This window comes from Nerophis ophidion, linkage group LG10 (genome assembly GCF_033978795.1).
Source record: "Nerophis ophidion isolate RoL-2023_Sa linkage group LG10, RoL_Noph_v1.0, whole genome shotgun sequence".
In the NCBI taxonomy this organism is placed as follows: Eukaryota; Metazoa; Chordata; class Actinopteri; order Syngnathiformes; family Syngnathidae; genus Nerophis; species Nerophis ophidion.
In genome coordinates this window covers 5,004,359-5,024,322 of record NC_084620.1, presented here as the reverse complement: position 1 = coordinate 5,024,322, position 19,964 = coordinate 5,004,359, and the positions used below count along the sequence as shown (strand labels likewise).

The window sequence follows — 19,964 nt, the reverse complement described above, 5'->3', positions numbered from 1 at the left end:
TACTTTTAGACCTCCACCCCAGATCACACCTCAATCCAACCCACTTCTCCAAAGTGGGCTGGCTCAGGGTGGAGGACAGAGTAAAACAACTTGCACTGAGCCTAGTCTATAAAATCCGCTACACCTCCTTGATACCGAAGTACATGTCAAATTATTTCCTTAACCGCAACACCAGGGGGAGCTCCACAAATCCGCTACTGTACTGTACTGTCCAATCTACTAATAAAAGTATCAATCAATCAATCAAAGACACTTTACCCACTTGCTCCCAGTGCCACCCACACTGGTTTAAATGTAACTTAGATACTGGGTTTCACTATGTAAAGCGCTTTGAGTTTTGATTGATTGATTGATACTTTTATTAGTAGATTGCAGAGTACAGTACATATTCCGTACAATTGACCACTAAATGGTAACACCCGAATAAGTTTTTCAACTTGTTTAAGTCCACGTTAATCAATTCATGGTACAAATATATACTATCAGCATAATACAATCATCATAGTATATACATTGAATTATTTACATTATTTACAATCCGGGGGGTGGGATGAGGAGCTTTGGTTGATATCAGTACTTCGGTCATCAACAATTGCATCAACAGAGAAATGGACATTTAAAGTGTAGGTCTTACTTAGTAGGATATGTACAGCCAGCAGAGAACATAGTGAGTTCACATAGCATAAGAACAAGTACAGTATATACATTAGAAGTACATTTGAGTTGTTTATAATCCGGGGAGATGGGATGTGAATGGAGGAGGGTATTAGTAAAGGGTTGAAGTAGCCTGGAGGTGTTGTTTTAGAGCGGTTTTGAAGGAATATAGAGATGCACTTACTTTTATACCTGTTGGGAGTGCATTCCACATTGATGTGGCATAGAAAGAGAATGAGTTAAGACCTTTGTTAGATCGAAATCTGGGTTTAACGTGGTTTGTGGAGCTCCCCCTGGTGTTGTGGTTATGGCGGTCATTTACGTCACTTGAGAAAAGCGCTATATAAATATAATTCACTTCACTTATAATTTACTTCTCTGGGATTATATTCCCGGTTTTCCATCTTGTACGTCTGGTCACTTATAGCCGTGGTTCTCAACTTTTTTTCAGTGGCGTACCACCTGTGAACATTTTTTTAATTCAAGTACTCCCTAATCAGAGCAAAGCCTTTTTGGTGGAAAAAAAGAGATAAAGAAGTAAAATACAGCACTATGTCATCAGTTTCTGATTCATTAAATTGTATAACAGTGCAAAATATTGCTCATTTGTAGTGGTCTTTCTTGAACTATTTGGGAAAAAGATACAAAAATAACTAAAAACTTGTTGAAAAATAAGCAAATGATTCGATTATAGATACACATTTCTACACATAGAAGTAATCATCAACTTAAAGTGCCCTCTTTGGGGATTGTAATAGAGATCCATCAGGATTCATCAACTTAATTCTAAACATTTCTTCACAAAAAATAAATATTTAACATCAATATTTATGGAACATGTCCACAAAAATATCTGGCTGTCAACACTGAATATTGCATTGTTGCATTTTTTTTCACAGTTCTTTTTGACGGACATTTTAGTGAGAAACCTGAGTTTGTGCTTCACTGAGGATCTTTGTCAGTCTTGGTGATTTTGTGGACGCCTTCCGCATCGTGCCTTGAGATGACCTGAATTAATTTAGTCTCCTCTTAAAAAAATCAGGTGGGGGGGGGGTTTCAAATCCCATTAACACATATTCTTCGGAAAACTGTCTGAATTGTGCCGGCTCTGGTTTGGCCTTCTTTGGCACATGTTCCTCCTCGTTTTCAGCTGCATTACTGCTACGCTTTAACCACACCTCCATTTTTTTCTACATCGATAGTTGATTGACAGGTAGGATCAAGCCATCATGGCATGGGGGGAAACTCTAATGGAATAGCTTAGTTCTTGATTTGTTGTTCAGTTTATGAACTTACATTCATACTTTGTTGAAGTAATATTCAATAAATACATTTATAAAGGATTTTTGAATTGTTGCTATTTTTATAATATTTTAAAAAAAAATCTCACGTACCCCCTGGCATACCTTCAAGTACCCCCAGGGGTACGCTTACCCCCATTTGAGAACCACTGACCTTTAGCATGTAAGAATATTCTATTACTGTTAAGCAAACTATGAACACGGCAAAACATGTGTCCTTTATCATAGTTACACTTATGACAAAAAAGCGCGTGAAAATCATTGGTATTCAGTGAGATCAATCATCAATCAATCAATGTTTACTTATATAGCCCTAAATCATTAGTGTCTCAAAGGGCTGCACAAACCACTACGACATCCTCGGTAGGCCCACATAAGGGCAAGGAAAACTCACACCCAGTGGGACGTCGGTGACAATGATGACTAAGAACCTTGGAGAGGAGGAAAGCAATGGATGTCGAGCGGGTCTAACATGATACTGTGAAAGTTCAATCCATAATGGATCCAACACAGTCGCGAGAGTCCAGTCCAAAGCGGATCCAACACAGCAGCGAGAGTCCCGTTCACAGCGGAGCCAGCAGGAAACCATCCCAAGCGGAGGCGGATCAGCAGCGCAGAGATGTCCCCAGCTGATACACAGGCGAGCAGTACATGGCCACCGGATCGGACCGGACCCCCTCCACAAGGGAGAGTGGGACATAGGAGAAAAAGAAAAGAAACGGCAGATCAACTGGTCTAAAAAGGGAGTCTATTTAAAGGCTAGAGTATACAAATGAGTTTTAAGGTGAGACTTAAATGCTTCTACTGAGGTGGCATCTCGAACTGTTACCGGGAGGGCATTCCAGAGTACTGGAGCCCGAACGGAAAACGCTCTATAGCCCGCAGACTTTTTTTGGGCTTTGGGAATCACTAATAAATCGGAGTCCTAAAATGTGCTGACAGTTCATTACTCCTACCAAATAAATTGCACTGAGTGGAGTGGATCACCACTCCAAGATGGTGGCCATGCGTCTCGTCTCGTCAGCGCCAGTAGGCAGTAGTGAAGTGAATTATATTTATATACCGCCTTTCTCTAGTGACTCAAAGCGCTTTACATAGTGAACCCCAATATCTAAGTTACATTTTTAAACCGGTGTGGGTGGCACTGGGAGCAGGTGGGTAAAGTGTCTTGCCCAAGGACACAAAGGCAGTGACTAGGATGGCTGAAGCGGGAATCGAACCTGCAACCCTCAAGTTGCTGGCACGGCCACTCTACCAACCGAGCTATGCCGCCCCTTACGCTATGAAGTGAGGGGAAACTGATTGAATTATAAAAGGTTATAGGATTATTTATTTTAAACTCTTATTCGGGCCACTTTAAAATTAATATTTCGGCATGTAATTGTAAAAAAAAAGAAAATAATTAAAAACTAAATAAAATATGACGCTTAATTATTTAGGGGGGCTTGAGCCCCCCTGAAATAAGCCTAGTGACGCCCCTGGTGTTGGCGTTGTTCACACGGCCACCCTTAGTGTGACATGTATGGTTGTTGAGTAAGTATGCCCTTCATTCACATGTGAGTAGTGTGTTCATAGTTAGGTTGGATGGCTTAATGGTAAACGATTGGATATAATGAAATCTTGTCTTGACTTTGTCACCTATAGACAAATAGTACCGAATATGATCCGGTATAGCTCGGTTGGTAGAGTGGCCAGGATCTTCAGCTCTCACTGGATCGGTTCGCAGCCGAGTGTGAAAGGAGCGGAATGAGAATCAGCACCTCCAAGTCCGAGTCCATGGTTCTTGCCCGGAAGAGGGTGGAGTGCCATCTCCGGGTTGGGGAGGAGACCCTGCCCCAAGTGGAGGAGTTCAAGGGTTGCAGGTTCGATCCCCGCTTCCGCCATCCAAGTCACTGTCGTTGTGTCCTTGGGTAAGACACTTTACCCACCTGCTCCAGGTGCCAGCCAAACTGGTTTAAATGTAACTTAGATATTGGGTTTCACTATGTAAAGCACTTTGAGTCACTAGAGAAAAAGCGCTATATAAATATAATTCACTTCACTTTTTAGAGGCGTTATGGTACCGAATATGATTCATTAGTATTGCCATCCATCCATCCATTTTCTACCGCTTATTCCCTTTCGGGGTCGCGGGGGGCGCTGGCGCCTATCTCAGCTACAATCGGGCGGAAGGCGGCGTACACCCTGGACAAGTCGCTACCTCATCGCAGGGCCAACACAGATAGACAGACAACGTTCACACTCACATTCACACACTAGGGCCAATTTTTTTTTTTTAGTGTTGCCAGGTGCATGTCTTTGGAAGTGGGAGGAAGCCGGAGTACCCGGAGGGAACCCACGCATTGCGGTATTACATTAATACCAGTATATCGTACAACCCTAATCACATGATTTTTCTTTTAGCGCCACTGCCGCCATGTAGTCAACAATTCTAGGAAAATACGTCTCAACGTGACCTCATCTTTGTCGTCCTGGTCTGAGTTTTGTTTGACTTTGTTCCTCCGGTTTCCTCCTCCAAGGACTCCAAGCGCTCGGAGGAGGTGGTCGCGTCTCCGTCGCTGGACGTCTTCCTCCCCGACGACGAGGACAACCCTTACGAGTCGGTCACCACCGCCGTCACCCGCAAACCCTGCTCGTTGGACATCAGCCACGCCTGTCCACGCAACGGTAAGTTCTTGCTACCTGTCAGGTGTGCCGAGTGCTTTTCTGCTGCCACCAAGTGGACCGGAGTTGCTACGTTTTAAGTTGACGAAAACAAGCCAGTCGTCCCGTGCACCGTACGGCTTTTGTGGGCTCTGCCCGACGCCGCAGGTTGCCGCAGCAACCGCACGGTGGTGAGTCTCCTGTATGTTACCATGGGAACTGCATCGCCAGTGACATCCTCCCATAACCTGAATAAAGAGAGGGAAGGTAGTTTTGTCCGTGCGTAACGGGTGCAGACAAGGTTCCTCGAAATGAACGACGTAAGCGAGCACGCGGGGTTCTACCTAAAAGCAGAAGCGTTCCCACGTCAGCAGTGAGGAGGAAATAGCGGTGGCATGAGTGTAAATCCTTTCTCTGCATGTGGACTTTTTAAGGGATTAACTTTCTGCCTTCCTTCCAGCAAGTTGTGAGAGGATAAGCCGCCATAGGAGGGGAAGGGGTTTTGGGGGCGGGGGTGCGGCTATCGAGGATCCCTGCTCTGAAGCCACTCGCCTGTCAGCCTAATTGGACTCTTGTGCCATTTCCTGGGTTCTTTCGTCACTCCAAGTGAGAGAAAATATGGGGAGAGATGACACTCAGGATAAAAAGATGATCTATAAGCACTTTTTGGCTTATGGTTGCATTTTTATTCACCCATTTTGGACTGGCTTTTACCCACTAATCACAGAGCGGCAGTTTATCTGAAGTGGAAACAGCGCCCTCCTTTGCCCAAGGTTGTAATTACGCATACATGTATGTGAGTTAAAGTTAAAGGCCTACTGAAATCAGATTTTCTTATTTAAACGGGGATAGCAGGTCCATTCTATGTGTCATACTTGATCATTTCGCGATGTTGACATATTTTTGCTGAAAGGATTTAGTAGAGAACATCGACGATAAAGTTCGCAACTTTTGGTGCTGATAAAAAAAAGCCTGGCCTTTACCAGAAGTAGCAGACGATGACGTGAGAAGGGTGAAGGCTCCTAACGTCCTCAAATATTTTTTAATGGGAGCCTCCAGCAGCAAGAGCTATTCAGACCGAGAAAACAACAATTTCCCCAATAATTTGAGCGAGGATGAAAGATTAGTGGATGAGGAAATTTAGAGTGAAGGACTAGGAAAAATAAATAAATAAATAAAGTTAAAAAAAAAAGGCGATTGAATTGGGACAGATTCAGATGTTTTTAGACACATTTAAGAGGATAATTCGGGGAAATCCCTCATCTTTCTATTGTGTTGCTAGTGTTTTAGTGAGATTAAATAGTACCTGATAGTCGGAGGGGTGTGTCCACGGGTGTCTTGAGGCCAGTGTCTGAGGGAAGTCGACGGCAGATACAAGGATGGCGCAAAATCCACAGATCTCCGGTAAGAGGCGACTTTTCAACACAATTTTCTCACCGAAACCTGCCGGTTGAGAAGTGGTCGGGATCCACGTTCGCTTGACCGCGTGTTTGTATTCTCAGTATAATACTCAGTATTATTCTTCTACCAAACACGACAAGTTGAGTTTATACCAAAAAGTTCTATTTTGGTTTCATCTGACCACATGACATTCTCCCAATCCTCTGCTGTATCATCCATGTATCCATTTTGGTATAAACTCAACTCGTCGTGTTTGGAGGAAGAAGAATACTGAGTTGCATCCCAAGAACACCATACCTACTGTGAAGCATGGGGGTGGAAACATCATGCTTTGGGGCTGTTTTTCTGCAAAGGGGACAGGATGATTGATCCGTGTAAAGGAAAGAATGAATGGGGCCATGTATCGTGAGATTTTGAGACAAAACCTCCTTCCATCAGTGAGAGCTTTGAATGGTTGACCAAATACTTATTTTCCACCATAATTTACAAATAAATTCTTTAAAATTCCTACAATGTGAATTCCTGGATTTTTTTTTCACATTCTGTCTCTCACAGTTGAAGTGTACCTATGATGAAAATTACAGACCTCGGTCATCATTTTAAGCGGGAGAACTTGCATAATCTGTGGCTGACTAAATACTTTTTTGCCCCACAGAAAGTTGTTGCTATCTTTCTTTGTAGGGCCATTATTGATTGTCATAATATGTCCGGATGTACTTTGTGGACGCCATCTTTGCGCCACAGTAAGTCTTTGCTGTCGTCCAGCATTCTGTTTTTGTTTACATTTTAGCCAGTTCAGTTTTAGTTTCGTTCTGCATAGCCTTCCATAAGTCCTCCAAACACGACGAGTTGAGTTTATACCAAAATGGATACATGGATGATACAGCAGAGGATTGGGAGAATGTCATGTGGTCAGATGAAACCAAAATAGAACTTTTTGGTATAAACTCAACTCGTCGTGTTTGGAGGAAGAAGAATACTGAGTTGCATCCCAAGAACACCACACCTACTGTGAAGCATGGGGGTGGAAACATCATGCTTTGGGGCTGTTTTTCTGCTAAGGGGACAGGACGATTGATCCGTGTTAAGGAAAGAATGAATGGGGCCATGTATCGTGAGATTTTGAGCCAAAACCTCCTTCCATCAGTGAGAGCTTTGAATGGTTGACCAAATACTTATTTTCCATCATAATTTACAAATAAATTATTTAAAATTCCTACAATGTGAATTCCTTTTTTCACATTCTGTCTCTCACAGTTGAAGTGTACCTATGATGAAAATTACAGACCTCTGTCATCATTTTAAGTGGGAGAACTTGCACAATCGGTGGCTGACTAAATACTTTTTTGCCCCACTGTATATCTCTTTTTTTATGTAACGTTTAATGTTGAGTTACTTTTAGAACAGTTTTTGGTCATTGGTAATTATTTGAAGTAGAATGACAATATATATTTTGTTCCATGATCAATATTTCGCCATCCAAACAGTTTTGCTTGTCTTTCCATGTTTTGTTGTCTTCTTGTCGTGTCCTCTTCTTTTCTGTTATCACGGTGTCTCTATGGCGACCCTCCTCTTTCTTTCAATGCACTGATGTTTAGGATCTTTTTTCCTTTTTTTTTTTTTGCATTTCTTCTACTTTTATCTCGCTGCATTTCTTTCTCGCCGATGCGCTCTGCTACATCTTTCTTTTCCACGAGACATTTTTATGCAGGGTGTCTCCTGCCTTATCGGTCTTAGTTTTCCTAAATAAATATCATTCTCTCCTCTATAATGTTTTATATACATATAATAAATATCCCACTAAGACACTCATGAATAGTTATGATAATAGACAAAGCTCCTGGATTTGTTCCGACTGAAATATCTTGGAGTAAAGCTGAGTCAATGCATCTTGTATTCGCTCATCCCCAGTCTGAAGACACACACAAACGCACGCACGCACGCATGCACACGCACTCGCACACACGCCGTGCTGTGAAGTCATTCATTGTGATTGCACCTCCTGCTAGACGTATGATGCTCATCCCGCATCACTTATTCATCACTCAGCCAATGTGACGCGGCAGCAGACACTTATGGTCCTTTTCCTGTGTGTGTGTGTGTGTGAGAGCATATTTTTGGGAAACAGCTTGTTTGTTGCATCCACATGGGTTGATCAGGACAAACGCTTCTCTTCCCTTCTGAGACCTAAGTTGGGCGACATCAGCACTTTAGTTTTGACGTCATTCTTCTTTTCCCGTCACTTTGAAACCTCCGAACCCACAACCTACCCCCTTGCCCGCTTTGAACGGCGGCACACCAGCAGGAAATGAGTAATTTCGTGCAAGCCAGGGGTGAATTGTCAGGGCTAGCAAATATAACAAGAACACTACCAGCTCAGGCAGAGGGGTTAGTGCATGTGGCTCACAATAACAAGGTCCTGGTTTCAATCCTGGGCTCGGGTTCTTTCTGTGCGGAGTTTTCCCTGTGACTGTGTGGGTTCCCTCCAGGTACTCCGGCTTCCTCCCACCTCCAAAGACATGCACCTGGGGATAGGTTGATTGGCAACTAGAGATACGTGAATAGGCAATTATATCATCCGCAACCGTATCACCAAAGTCGTCATCCACCTGCCGTCCACCCGAACCAACATTTTATCAGAACCGCAATCGCCCGCCACCCGCCCGTTGAAATACATCAGAGGTCGGCCACCTTTACCACTCAAAGGTGGCGACTTGTCCAGGGTGTACCCCGCCTTCCGCCCGATTGTAGCTGAGATAGGCGCCAGCGCCCCCCGCGACCCCAAAAGGGAATAAGCGGTAGAAAAATGGATGGATGGATGGATGGATGGAGCTATTTAAACCTGTTTCACAGGATAAAGAAGACATTGGGAGTCGCTAGCGTTCTCGCGATTATCCAAAGGTATTCATCCTGATGACAGGAATAAGGGCGTGCTGTGAAACCATTGCCTTTGACACCTTCAACAACATGTACAAACTGCTTGCCAGTCCAGCAACATGTTGTATACAGCTTACGCGATATCACGAACAAGATTGAAAGGCATACTGGGTGACACAGAGTACACTGATGGTTGTGATATGAACAATTTTAACACTCTTACTAATATGCGCCACGCTGTGAAGCCACACCAAACAATAATGACAAACACATTTCGGGAGAACATCCTCACGGTAACACAACATAAACGCAACACAACAAATAACCAGAATCCTTTGCATCCGTGACACTTCCTGAATATATTTTACACCCCCGCGCCCCCAACCCCGCCCACCTTACCGACACACGGGGTTGGGGGGTGGGGGGGGGGGGGGTGGGCGGGAGTGTTGCTGCTAGCGGGGTGGATAAAATAGTCAGGATTTGTCAGGGATGCAAAGGATTCTGGATATTTGTTGTGTTGCATTTATGTTGTGTTATTGTGAGGATGTTCTCCCGAAATGTTTGCAATTCTTGTTTGGTATGGCTTCACAGCGTGGCGCATATTACCAAGAGTGTTAAAATTGTTTATATCACAACCATTAGTGTACTCTGTATCACCCAGTATGCCTTGCAGTCGTGTGCGTACACACACAACATGTTGCTGGACTGACAAGCAGGTCATACATGTTGTATTAGGCGACAAAGCCAATGGCTTCATAGCACGCCCTAATACTTATTTACTGGGTGACTGCCAGCAGTCATTCTAGAGAAAGTTTGCGTCTCCTATTGTCGTCTTCGCTTTATGACACGGGTCCAAAATGGCTCTTTGAATGGTAAAGGATACCGATCCCTGAACCATGCATATCAAATATTTCCGAATGGTTCAACCGCCACCCGCCCGGATCTAATTAAATTCTATTTATTCGTCATGTCACCCGCCCGACTCGCGGTTTATCCGCGGACTTGGCGGATGAGACCGCAAACCGCGCATCTCTATTGGCAACACTAAATTGGCCCTAGTGTGTGAATGTTGTCTGTCTATCTGTGTTGGCCCTGCGATGAGGTGGCGACTTGTCCAGGGTGTACACCACCTTCCTCCCAAATTTAGCTGAGATAGGCCTCAGCACCACTGTAACCCCAAAAGGGACAAGCGGTAGAAAATGGATGGATCGACTACCAGCTCATATTTTAGCCTCAGTAGTTTACCCGAACACATTTGTTTGACAGTTGTCTTTATTTTTTTTTTACAATTACAAAGTTTGTGTCATACATTTTTTTACCGGCCCGAGCAAAATGGTTGGTGTTTACGGCGGTCACTCACCCGGATTTGTCAACACGTAGGCACAGGGAGCGCGTGCACACATACAGAAACGGTCCAAAAGAAGCAACAAAACAATTTGCAGTCCTGTTGTTGTGATAGAATATCGTAATTTCCGGACCGTAGGGAGCACCGTATTATAAGGCTGACTGCCGATGAGCGGGTCTATTCCCCTGCGATGAGGTGGCGACTTGTCCAGGGTGTACACCGCCTTCCGCCCGATTGTAGCTGAGATAGGCGCCAGCGCCCCCCGCGACCCCAAAAGGGAATAAGCGGTAGAAAATGGATGGAAGGCGCACCAGATTATAAGGCGCATTAAAGAGGTCATATATATTTATTTATTTTCTAAATTAAAAAACAGTTTCTTGTGGTCTACATCAGTGGTTCTCAACCTTTTTTAAATGAAGTACCCCCTGTGAATATTTTTTTAATTCAAGTACCCCCTAATCAGAGCAAAGCACTTTTGGTTGAAAAAAAGAGATAAAGAAGTAAAATACAGCACTATGTCATCAGTTTCTGATTAATAAATTGTATAACAGTGCAAACTATTGCTCATTTGTAGTGGTCTTTCTTGAACTATTTGGAAAAAAAGATATAAAAAATAACTAAAAACTTGTTGAAAAATAAACAAATGATTCAATTATAAATAAAGATTTCTACACATATAATTAATCATCAACTTAAAGTGCCCTATTTGGGGATTGTAATAGAGATCCATCTGGATTCATGAACATAATTCTAGACATTTCTTCACAAAAAAAGAAATTTATGGAACATGTTCACAAAAAATCTAGCTGTCAACCCTGAATATTGCATTGTTGCATTTCTTTTCACAGTTTATGAACTCAAATTCATATTTTGTTGAAGTATTATTCAATAAATATATTTATAAAGGATTTTTGAATTGTTGCTATTTTTAGAATACTTTTGTAAAAATCTCACGTACCTGATGAGGTGGCGACTTGTCCAGGGTGTACCCCCATTTGAGAACCACTGGTCTACATAACATGTAATGGTGATTATTTGGTCAAAATGTTGCATGGATTGTTTTACAGACCACCTTCAAGCCACTTTCTGACAGTTGCTTAAGGATGCGCCGTTTTGTGGGCGGTCTTATTTACGTGGGTCACCTTCGGCAGCGTCTTCTCCTCGTCATCTTTGTTCTAGCGGTGTCAAAAGATGGCGCTAACTGTTTTAATGACCTCCAGACTTTACTTAAATCAATGACAGAGCAGCATCTGTCCGACCGGAACCCTCTAATAACTAAAGTTCTTTGGGTGAATAATGTAAACTCACTACACCGGTATGTTTTAGCGCTTACACGGCAAGTTTGCTGACAGATATAAGTAAGAAATTTACACTACTTTATATTAGAAATGGCAACAGCGGAGGATGAATGTCCCATAACAAGAAGATAGAGAAAAAGAAGAAGCTTATCCACTTCGGTGTTGGCACGGACTACAATGGCAAATGTTCAGGACTTATGCAGATGTTAAATACAGATCAGCAGTTACCAGAAGGTATTATTGGGGCGGCATGGCGTAGTGGGTAGAGCGGCCGTGCCAGAAACCTGAGGGTTGCAGGTTCGCTTCCCACCTATGGACATCAAAGTCGCTGCCGTTGTGTCCTTGGGCAGGACACTTCACCCTTTGCCCCCGGTGCCGCTCACACCGGTGAATGAATGATGAATGAAGGATTGGTGGTGGTCGGAGGGGCCGTAGGCGCAAACTGGCAGCCACGCTTCCGTCAGTCTACCCCAGGGCAGCTGTGGCTACAGATGTAGCTTACCACCACCAGGTGTGAATGAATGATGGGTTCCCACTTCTCTGTGAGCGCTTTGAGGATCTAACAATAGAAAAGCGCGATATAAATCTAATCCATTATTATTATTATTATTATTATTATGCTTTTGCATAATATTGCGAAACAAAACGCCAGATAGAGTCTTACCTTATACACACACCATAATAATACTAGTATGTTGAAGCACAGTACAATCCATCAAGCGGTGCGGCTTCATAGCTTACAAAAGTCGAATTAAAACATTTTGATGGATATTTGAGCGCCGTGTGTAATGTTCTATATTTTCAATGGAACATATACATTTGTGGTGTTGTTTACTTGAGTCATATTGCAGTCGACACGTATCTCTTATGTGTGACTGCCATCCCATTGCAGTCTACAGGTATCTCTTATCTAGTGGTCACACTTATCATTTCAGCATGTAAAGAATAAAATAGCTTCGAGGTCGGTAAGCACAACGAAACTCCCTTTTTAGACCAGTTGATCTGCCGTTTCTTTTCTTTTTCTTCTATGTCCCACTCTCCTTTGTGGAGGGAGTCCAGTCCGATCCGGTGGCCATGTACTGCTCGCCTGTGTATCGGCTGGGGACATCTCTGCGCTGCTGATCAGCCTCCGCTTGGGATGGTTTCCTGCTGGCTCCGCTGTGAACGGGACTCTCGCTGCTGTGTTGGATCCGCTTTGGACTGGACTCTCGCGACTGTGTTGGATCCATTATGGATTGATCTTTCACAGTATCATGTTCTCATATGTTCTCATAGTCATCAGTATCATCAGTATCACAGTATCATGTTCTCATATGTTCTCATAGTCATCAGTATCATCAGTATCACAGTATCATGTTCTCATATGTTCTCATAGTCATCAGCATCATCAGTATCACAGTATCATGTTCTCATAGTCATCATTGTCACCGACGTCCCACTGGGTGTGAGTTTTCCTTGCCCTTATGTGGGCCTACCGAGGATGTCGTAGTGGTTTGTGCAGCCCTTTGAGACACTAGTGATTTAGGGCTATATAAGTAAACATTGATTGATTGATTGATTGATATTTTGTACATTAGGCGCACCGGGGTTATAAGGCGCACTGTCGAATTTTGAGAAAATAAAAGGATTTTAAAAGTGCGCCTTATAGTCTGAAAGATACGGTATACATTCAATGACTGCTAATGCTATCCATCCAAATTGCTAATAATAGCTAACACCTAAAGCTAATGCGTGTGAATGTGTTAATAAGATATGTAATTATATTATTACGTATGGGACGCTGCAAGAGGGCGGGATATACTGTGGAAAATACATTGGAAAGTTGGCGCCCTCTAGGCATCTGTGTCCATGTTGCAAACAACCCTTCCTGTTAAAACGGTTAATTTAAAAAAGTTTCCAATTCAAGGTTGGAAAAGTGCTTCTAATTAGCACTTTATGAAAGTAACCTCCGTCTTAATCTAAATGTGTTTTTTTTTTTCCCTCCTTTTTTCCCCCCCTTTTATCTTTCCATTATAATTTTACCAATGTTGTGTCCCCTTAATCTTTAATGTTTTATTTTTCGGACAAATTTAGTTTATTAAATTGTTTTAGATTAATATATGTGCTTCTACAAATAACATAACGTAATTCGCTTTACTGCCCTTAATTAATGTTGGGATTTGATATCTTGTCTACATAATTTTGTATTTAGAATAATTTAGCACAGCGTTAAAAATATTCTTGAAATTTGGTAGGCCAGACTTGTGTGGAGTTTGCATGTTCTCCCCGTGACTGCGTGGGTTCCCTCCGGGTACTCCGGCTTCCTCCCACTTCCAAAGACATGCACCTGGGGATAGGTTGATTGGCAACAATAAATTGGCCCTAGTGTGTGAATGTGAGTGTGAATGTTGTCTGTCTGTGTTGGCCCTGCTATGAGGTGGTGACTTGTCCAGGGCAGGGGTCGGCAATCTTAACCACTCAAAGAACCATTTCGACCCGTTTCACAAAATGAAGAAGACGCAACTATTCTCGCCAATATCTGCTGGTGCTCACCCAGATGACAAGAATAAGGGAATGCTATGAAGCCATTGCCTTAAACACCTTCTATAACATGTACAAACTGCTTGCCAGTCCAGCAACATGTTGTGAGAGGCTTCCGCAGATGCACGCACACGACTGGAAGGCATACTGGGTGACACAGAGTACACTGACGGTTGTGATATAAACAACTTTAACACTCCTATTAATATGCGCCATATTGTGAACCCACACAAAAGAAGAATGCTAAACACATTTTGGGAGAAAATCCTCACAGTAACACAACATAAACGCAACACAACAAATACCCAGAATCCTTTGCATCCATGACACCCCTGACTATGTTATACACCCCGCGAGCACTAAACCCCGCCCACCTCAACCACGCAGGGAGGGGATAGGGGGATTTGGTGCTCCCGGGGTGTATAACATAGTCAGGAATAGTCTCATGGATGCAAAGGATTCTGGGTATTTGTTGTTTTGCATTTATGTTGTGTTACTGTGAGGATTTTCTCCCGAAATGGGTTTATTATTATTCTTTTGTGTGGGTTCACAATGTGGCCCATATTAGTAGGAGTGTTAAAGTTGTTTATGTCACAACCATCAGTGTACTCTGTGTCACCCAGTATGCCTTGCAATCTCATACATGTGCCGATAGAAGCAGCGAAATTCATGTGTCCGGTCGGCACGCAAATAGCATTCTGTGAATGGCAGGCGTGATGACGTTCAAGAGGACGTTAAGAGTAATATCATCACGGCACGCCTTTAGTATTGTAGACCGAGTGAAAATTGGAGAACGTTGACTCCAGGTGATGTCCGGGAGAGGCATTGAATTTCGGAATCTCCTCGCAACAATCTGGGGGGTCGGCGATTGTGCAGCTGAGCCGCATCAGAGTTGCCAGAGAGCCGCATGCGGCTACGGAGCCGCGGGTTGGCGACCCCTGGCCTAGGGTGTACCGCCCGAATGCAGCTGAGATAGGCTCCAGCGACCCCAAAACAGACAAGCGGTATAATTTAAGTCTCACCTTAAAACTCATTTGTATACTCTAGCCTTTAAATAGACTCCCTTTTTAGACCAGTTGATCTGCTGTTTCTTTTCTTTTTCTTCTATGTCCCACTCTCCCCTGTGGAGGGGGTCCGGTCCGATCCGGTGGCCATGTACTGCTTGCCTGTGTATCGGCTAGGGACATCTCTGCGCTGCTGATCCGCCTCCGCTTGGGATGGTTTCCTGCTGGCTCCGCTGTGAACGGGACTCTCGCTGCTGTGTTGGATCCGCTTTGGACTGGACTCTCGCGACTGTGTTGGATCCATTGTGGATTGAATTTTCACAGTATCATGTTAGACCCGCTCGACATCCATTGCTTTCCTCCTCTCCAAGGTTCTCATAGTCATCATTGTCACCGATGTCCCACTGGGTGTGAGTTTTCCTTGCCCTTATGTGGGCCTACCGAGGATGTCGTGGTGGTTTGTGCAGCCCTTTGAGACACTAGTGATTTAGGGCTATATAAGTAAACATTTATTGATTGATATAAAATGGATGGATCGGATGGACTTTTATTTATCCCACAATGGGGAAATGATGTGGTTGCAGTACAAAAAAGTATTACAAGTAGCACAAGAGTCACACAAATGTAAAGCTGTCATTGTATAGTCATAAAGGGGTTGAAAACAAAAGGTGAAAACAACAGGGAAGCACAAATGAGGAAATAGAAGATTACAGAGCTGCATCAACCAATTTTGCTCCAATTTTACATACAGATACAAAAATAAAACGCAGTGGAAAACCAAAAATGTGTGATAAGTAAAAGATATAGCACACGTACGATTGCACCATGCATAGGTAAATAATGAAACAAAAACACCTTCTGGGTAAGGTAAAAAACACATGAAAACAAGAGGGAAATATTAAAGAACACAAAGGAGCTGCTGCAACCAGCTGCCACTTTTGGTATCACCATTTGTACATAAAGCTAGAAAGCTAAATGCAATGGAAAACTAAAAATGACTATTAAATCAAATATACCCCATCCTCACGCTTGCACCATGCAATAAATAAAAACACAAAAACACCATCTTGAATCCAAGACTTTTTCAGTATTTGTTTTCAAAAAAAGTGTGGACTTTCATGGCTCCCCCAAAAATATTTCTAATGACCTTTGACGGAAAACAACCGACAAAAAAAAAACATGTTTTCTCCTCCTCCCTGCAAGGTCACTTGTCCCATGGAGCGGGAACCAATGAGGGGGAGCACGGTAACCATGGAAACCACTCCACGGGCCCCACTCCAGACTGCTCCCCCCCCTCCCCCGACACGGCCCTGAAGAACATTGAAAGAGTCATCCGCCCACAGGTAATTACACACACACACACACACACACACGCGCAAACACACACGCATGCGCACACACACAAACACAAACAGAAAAACACACACACACAGAAATGATTGTAGAGGCAAGTAATGCATTATTGAGCATCACAGCATCCACCTACATGCAGCTGAGACACCTGCAAACACACACTCGCACACACACACACACACACACACAACTCCCGACATCATTTTTCAGTATATTTCAGTCATAATCGAGTCGTCTGATACTGTCAGAACTCCCGAAGCATAAATGTCACTGTTGCCTGCGGGGGAGTGAAGGGTTACTACAAGCAAGACTTTATTGTGCGTGTCACTTTTTGTCCACTCAAAACCTCCATATTTCTCAACCTATTCCAATCTCAAAACATTCATCTTATTTACAAAATTCAGACTATACTAAAATGTTCCCGGAATGCCACATTTTGCTGCAAAGTATTTACATGCAGAAAACGGAGTGAAATACATCTAAATGGTGGATGAAATGCATAAATGAACATTTAACATGACTTTTAACTCCATTGAAGACATGTTAACTGTGTACTTTGCAGCAAGTTGTTTCTTTAATCCATTAGTGTTTCTCACCTTCTTCATCAAAGTGCTGGCACTTGCAACTTTTTTTGGCCCCATGGTGGATGGTTTTGCAGTCATACTTAATAAAAAAAACACAGAAACTGAGTCACCAACATTTCAGACTCTTTGTTTGTACTCAAGTCCACGGGTTGGTACTGTGACGAGTGGCGGCCGGCGTCGCCAGACAGATTTCACTGGGGCACGTGCCCCAGTATTGATCTGCAGTGCCCTAGTAAAAATTTCACCAATAAAAAAAAAAACGCTTCAGAGTTTTAAGTCTACATAACATAGACATCAGCGCACATACTACTTAGTATGGTAATTGATTGCTGCTATATTCACTCCACGTAACAATGAGCACATGGCTAATTAATATGGTAATTTATTCACGTGTGGAGACTTCAGTTGAGAGAGGGAGAGAGATGAGAATCAATTGATTGATTGATTGTTTGATACTTTTATTAGTAGTTTGCACAGTACAATACATATTCCGTACAATTGACCACTAAATGGTAACACCCGAATAAGTTTTTCAACTTGTTTAAGTCGGGGTCCACGTTAATCAATTCATGGTACAAATATATACAATGCGTGAGGTAGGTAACTTTAGCCAACAACAATTTGTTAATTATATTATTTTGATTTTGATTTGACTCAAACTGTAACTCCTAGATGGATTTAAGAAAGTTATTCGCCTGCAGCAGAGAAGAAGCAGCAGGAATGAGAGATGTAAGTGAAGTCCTCGCTAGCTAGGCAACATCATTGTCTTAAGTTGATGCTAAGTTAGCTAACGTTATTCCTTGTATCAAGACAAACATATTCATTTGCTGTACGAGCTGTCGGGGGAATTTCCAATGAACATGAAACATAATGTTGGTTATTGTCTGCTGGTTCTGCATCAATGATGATTTGGAGTAAGCATGTGTGAGTTGAATGCTTCTCAAATGGTTTATCTTCAGGAAGAAAAACATTTTTCCATATCATCAAGTCATGAGCCAAATTTTTAAATCATTCAAGTTTATTTCACAGAAAAATAGCACAGTAGACTTGTCTTGTTAATCGCTGTGACTTTGACTAAAATAATCTTGTTTTGTCACCAGAAAAATGGCTACAGCTAAAGCATCTGGTTTTGTTTCCAGAAAAAATAGTAACATTTCTGTATTTGTTTTCAGAAAGATGGCTGAAAATATCAGGTTTTGTTGCCCCATTTAGATTTTTTTTAAAATATATTTCCATGTCTGTCCTGAGTCCTCCTCCAACTTGTTAGTCGGTTTGCCTTTTGCTAAAATACTCACTATTATTATTATTGTTTTGTGTGTATTTTATAGTTTTGTGTATCTGAAATAGGATTAGCCACATTGCCATAAATGGAAATTAAATAATATAAAATAACCCAGAGATGTAGGGGTGCTTTATTTTTTGTTTTACTTTTGTAGATGTTAAATTTGCAGATGATTACTGCAATAAATATTTCAAAAAGATTCATTGCTCTTCCTTTTTGCTTTTACCAGTAGCAGTTTAGAAGTCTGGAGTAAAAAAGTGCACAAGTAGGTCAAATGCATGAGTTAATTTCAGGTGGTTAATCAAAGATCATTACAACATAATCTGATATGATTTCATAGTTTAAAGCACTATTTATGTATTTTTTATGATAAATAAGTGCTAAAAATGTTTTTGCTTGCGCGCTTTGCACTCTCACATGAATTATTTGTGCCCCAGGTGTGCCCCAGTACAGTATTAGGTCTAGTGACGCCCCTGACGAGCACTGGACCAACATGTTTCTGAAGATTTGGAGAAAAATGAAAAATCCAAGTTCAATCATTCCCACATTAATGGTGGTTCCACATTTTCCACACAGGGATCTCAGCTCTTCCTTCTGCAGAAATGACATTGCTTAGTCCTCTGAGGGCCGCCAAAAATATATGTTTTTCAGCTGTGGTGTGTATGGGCCACAGCGGTACTCAGTTGCAGTACACTTTTCCAACTCTTGTGGCAGTTAAGATAATATCAAACAAACAGAAGAAGTCTGGAGCTAAGGTCATAGATAAGTTTTTTAAGCACAAAAAATATGACTAAAGTGGTGAAACTGTATTTTGATTTGCACTTTAATTTTATTGACAGTTTAGTTCAGAAACATATTAATAATTATTATTAATTTAGTTTAGCACTGCGTAATTGTATAAACCCTTCTTTTGCAGTATATTTGATTAATATTCAAACAGTAAGTAGGTTAGATATGATCAATGCAATTATTAAAATCAAGAGTAAAAATAGTATTTCAGTATTAATGTGGCTTCACGGTGGAAGAGGGGTTAGTGCGTCTGCCTCACAATACGAAGGTCCTGCAGTCCTGGGTTCAAATCCAGGCTCGGGATCTTTCTGTGTGAAGTTTGCATGTTCTCCCCGTGAATGCGTGGGTTCCCTCCGGGTACTCCGGCTTCCTCCCACTTCCAAAGACATGCACCTGGGGATAGGTTGATTGGCAACACTAAATTGGCCCTAGTGTGTGAATGTGAGTGTGAATGTTGTCTGTCTATCTGTGTTGGCCCTGCGATGAGGTGGCGACTTGTCCAGGGTGTACCCCGCCTTCCGCCCGATTGTAGCTGAGATAGGCACCAGCGCCCCCCGCCACCCCGAAAGGGAATAAGCGGTAGAAAATGGATGGACAGTATTAATGTTTGAGGGGGCCCTGAATCCATTTGTAGTGAAAAGTTGGGCCCCGGGGTCAAAAGGTTTTAAGAACCCCTGCTCTAGTGCATCAATGGCGTTCATAATAATCACTCATATATGCTTGTGAAAACATCAATAAGATTTTAAAAAATGACATTATAGTTCCTTTCCTCTTTTGAGTTCCTCATCATCGCTGATTCTATCTTTGGACCGTTAACTAACGCAGACAGGTCCCACGCGGTGCCCAGCGGGGCCTTCGCTCTGCTTGACGCTCGTATAATCACTTTTATTGCTCTAAATTAGCCCCTTGGAAT

The 19,964-nt window shown here is 42.4% G+C and overlaps 1 protein-coding gene across 6 annotated transcripts in view; it reads left to right on the top strand.

The window, feature by feature from the left end:
- anks1b (ankyrin repeat and sterile alpha motif domain containing 1B) overlaps positions 1–19,964 on the top strand; it is a 385,802-nt gene that overhangs the window by 182,995 nt on the left and 182,843 nt on the right. For all 6 annotated transcript variants that reach the window (XM_061912138.1, XM_061912134.1, XM_061912133.1 and 3 more), the window contains 2 exons: positions 4,475–4,622; positions 16,247–16,386. In XM_061912138.1, coding sequence (XP_061768122.1) covers positions 4,475–4,622; positions 16,247–16,386 — 288 coding nt within the window. The remainder of the gene's footprint in view (positions 1–4,474; positions 4,623–16,246; positions 16,387–19,964) is intronic.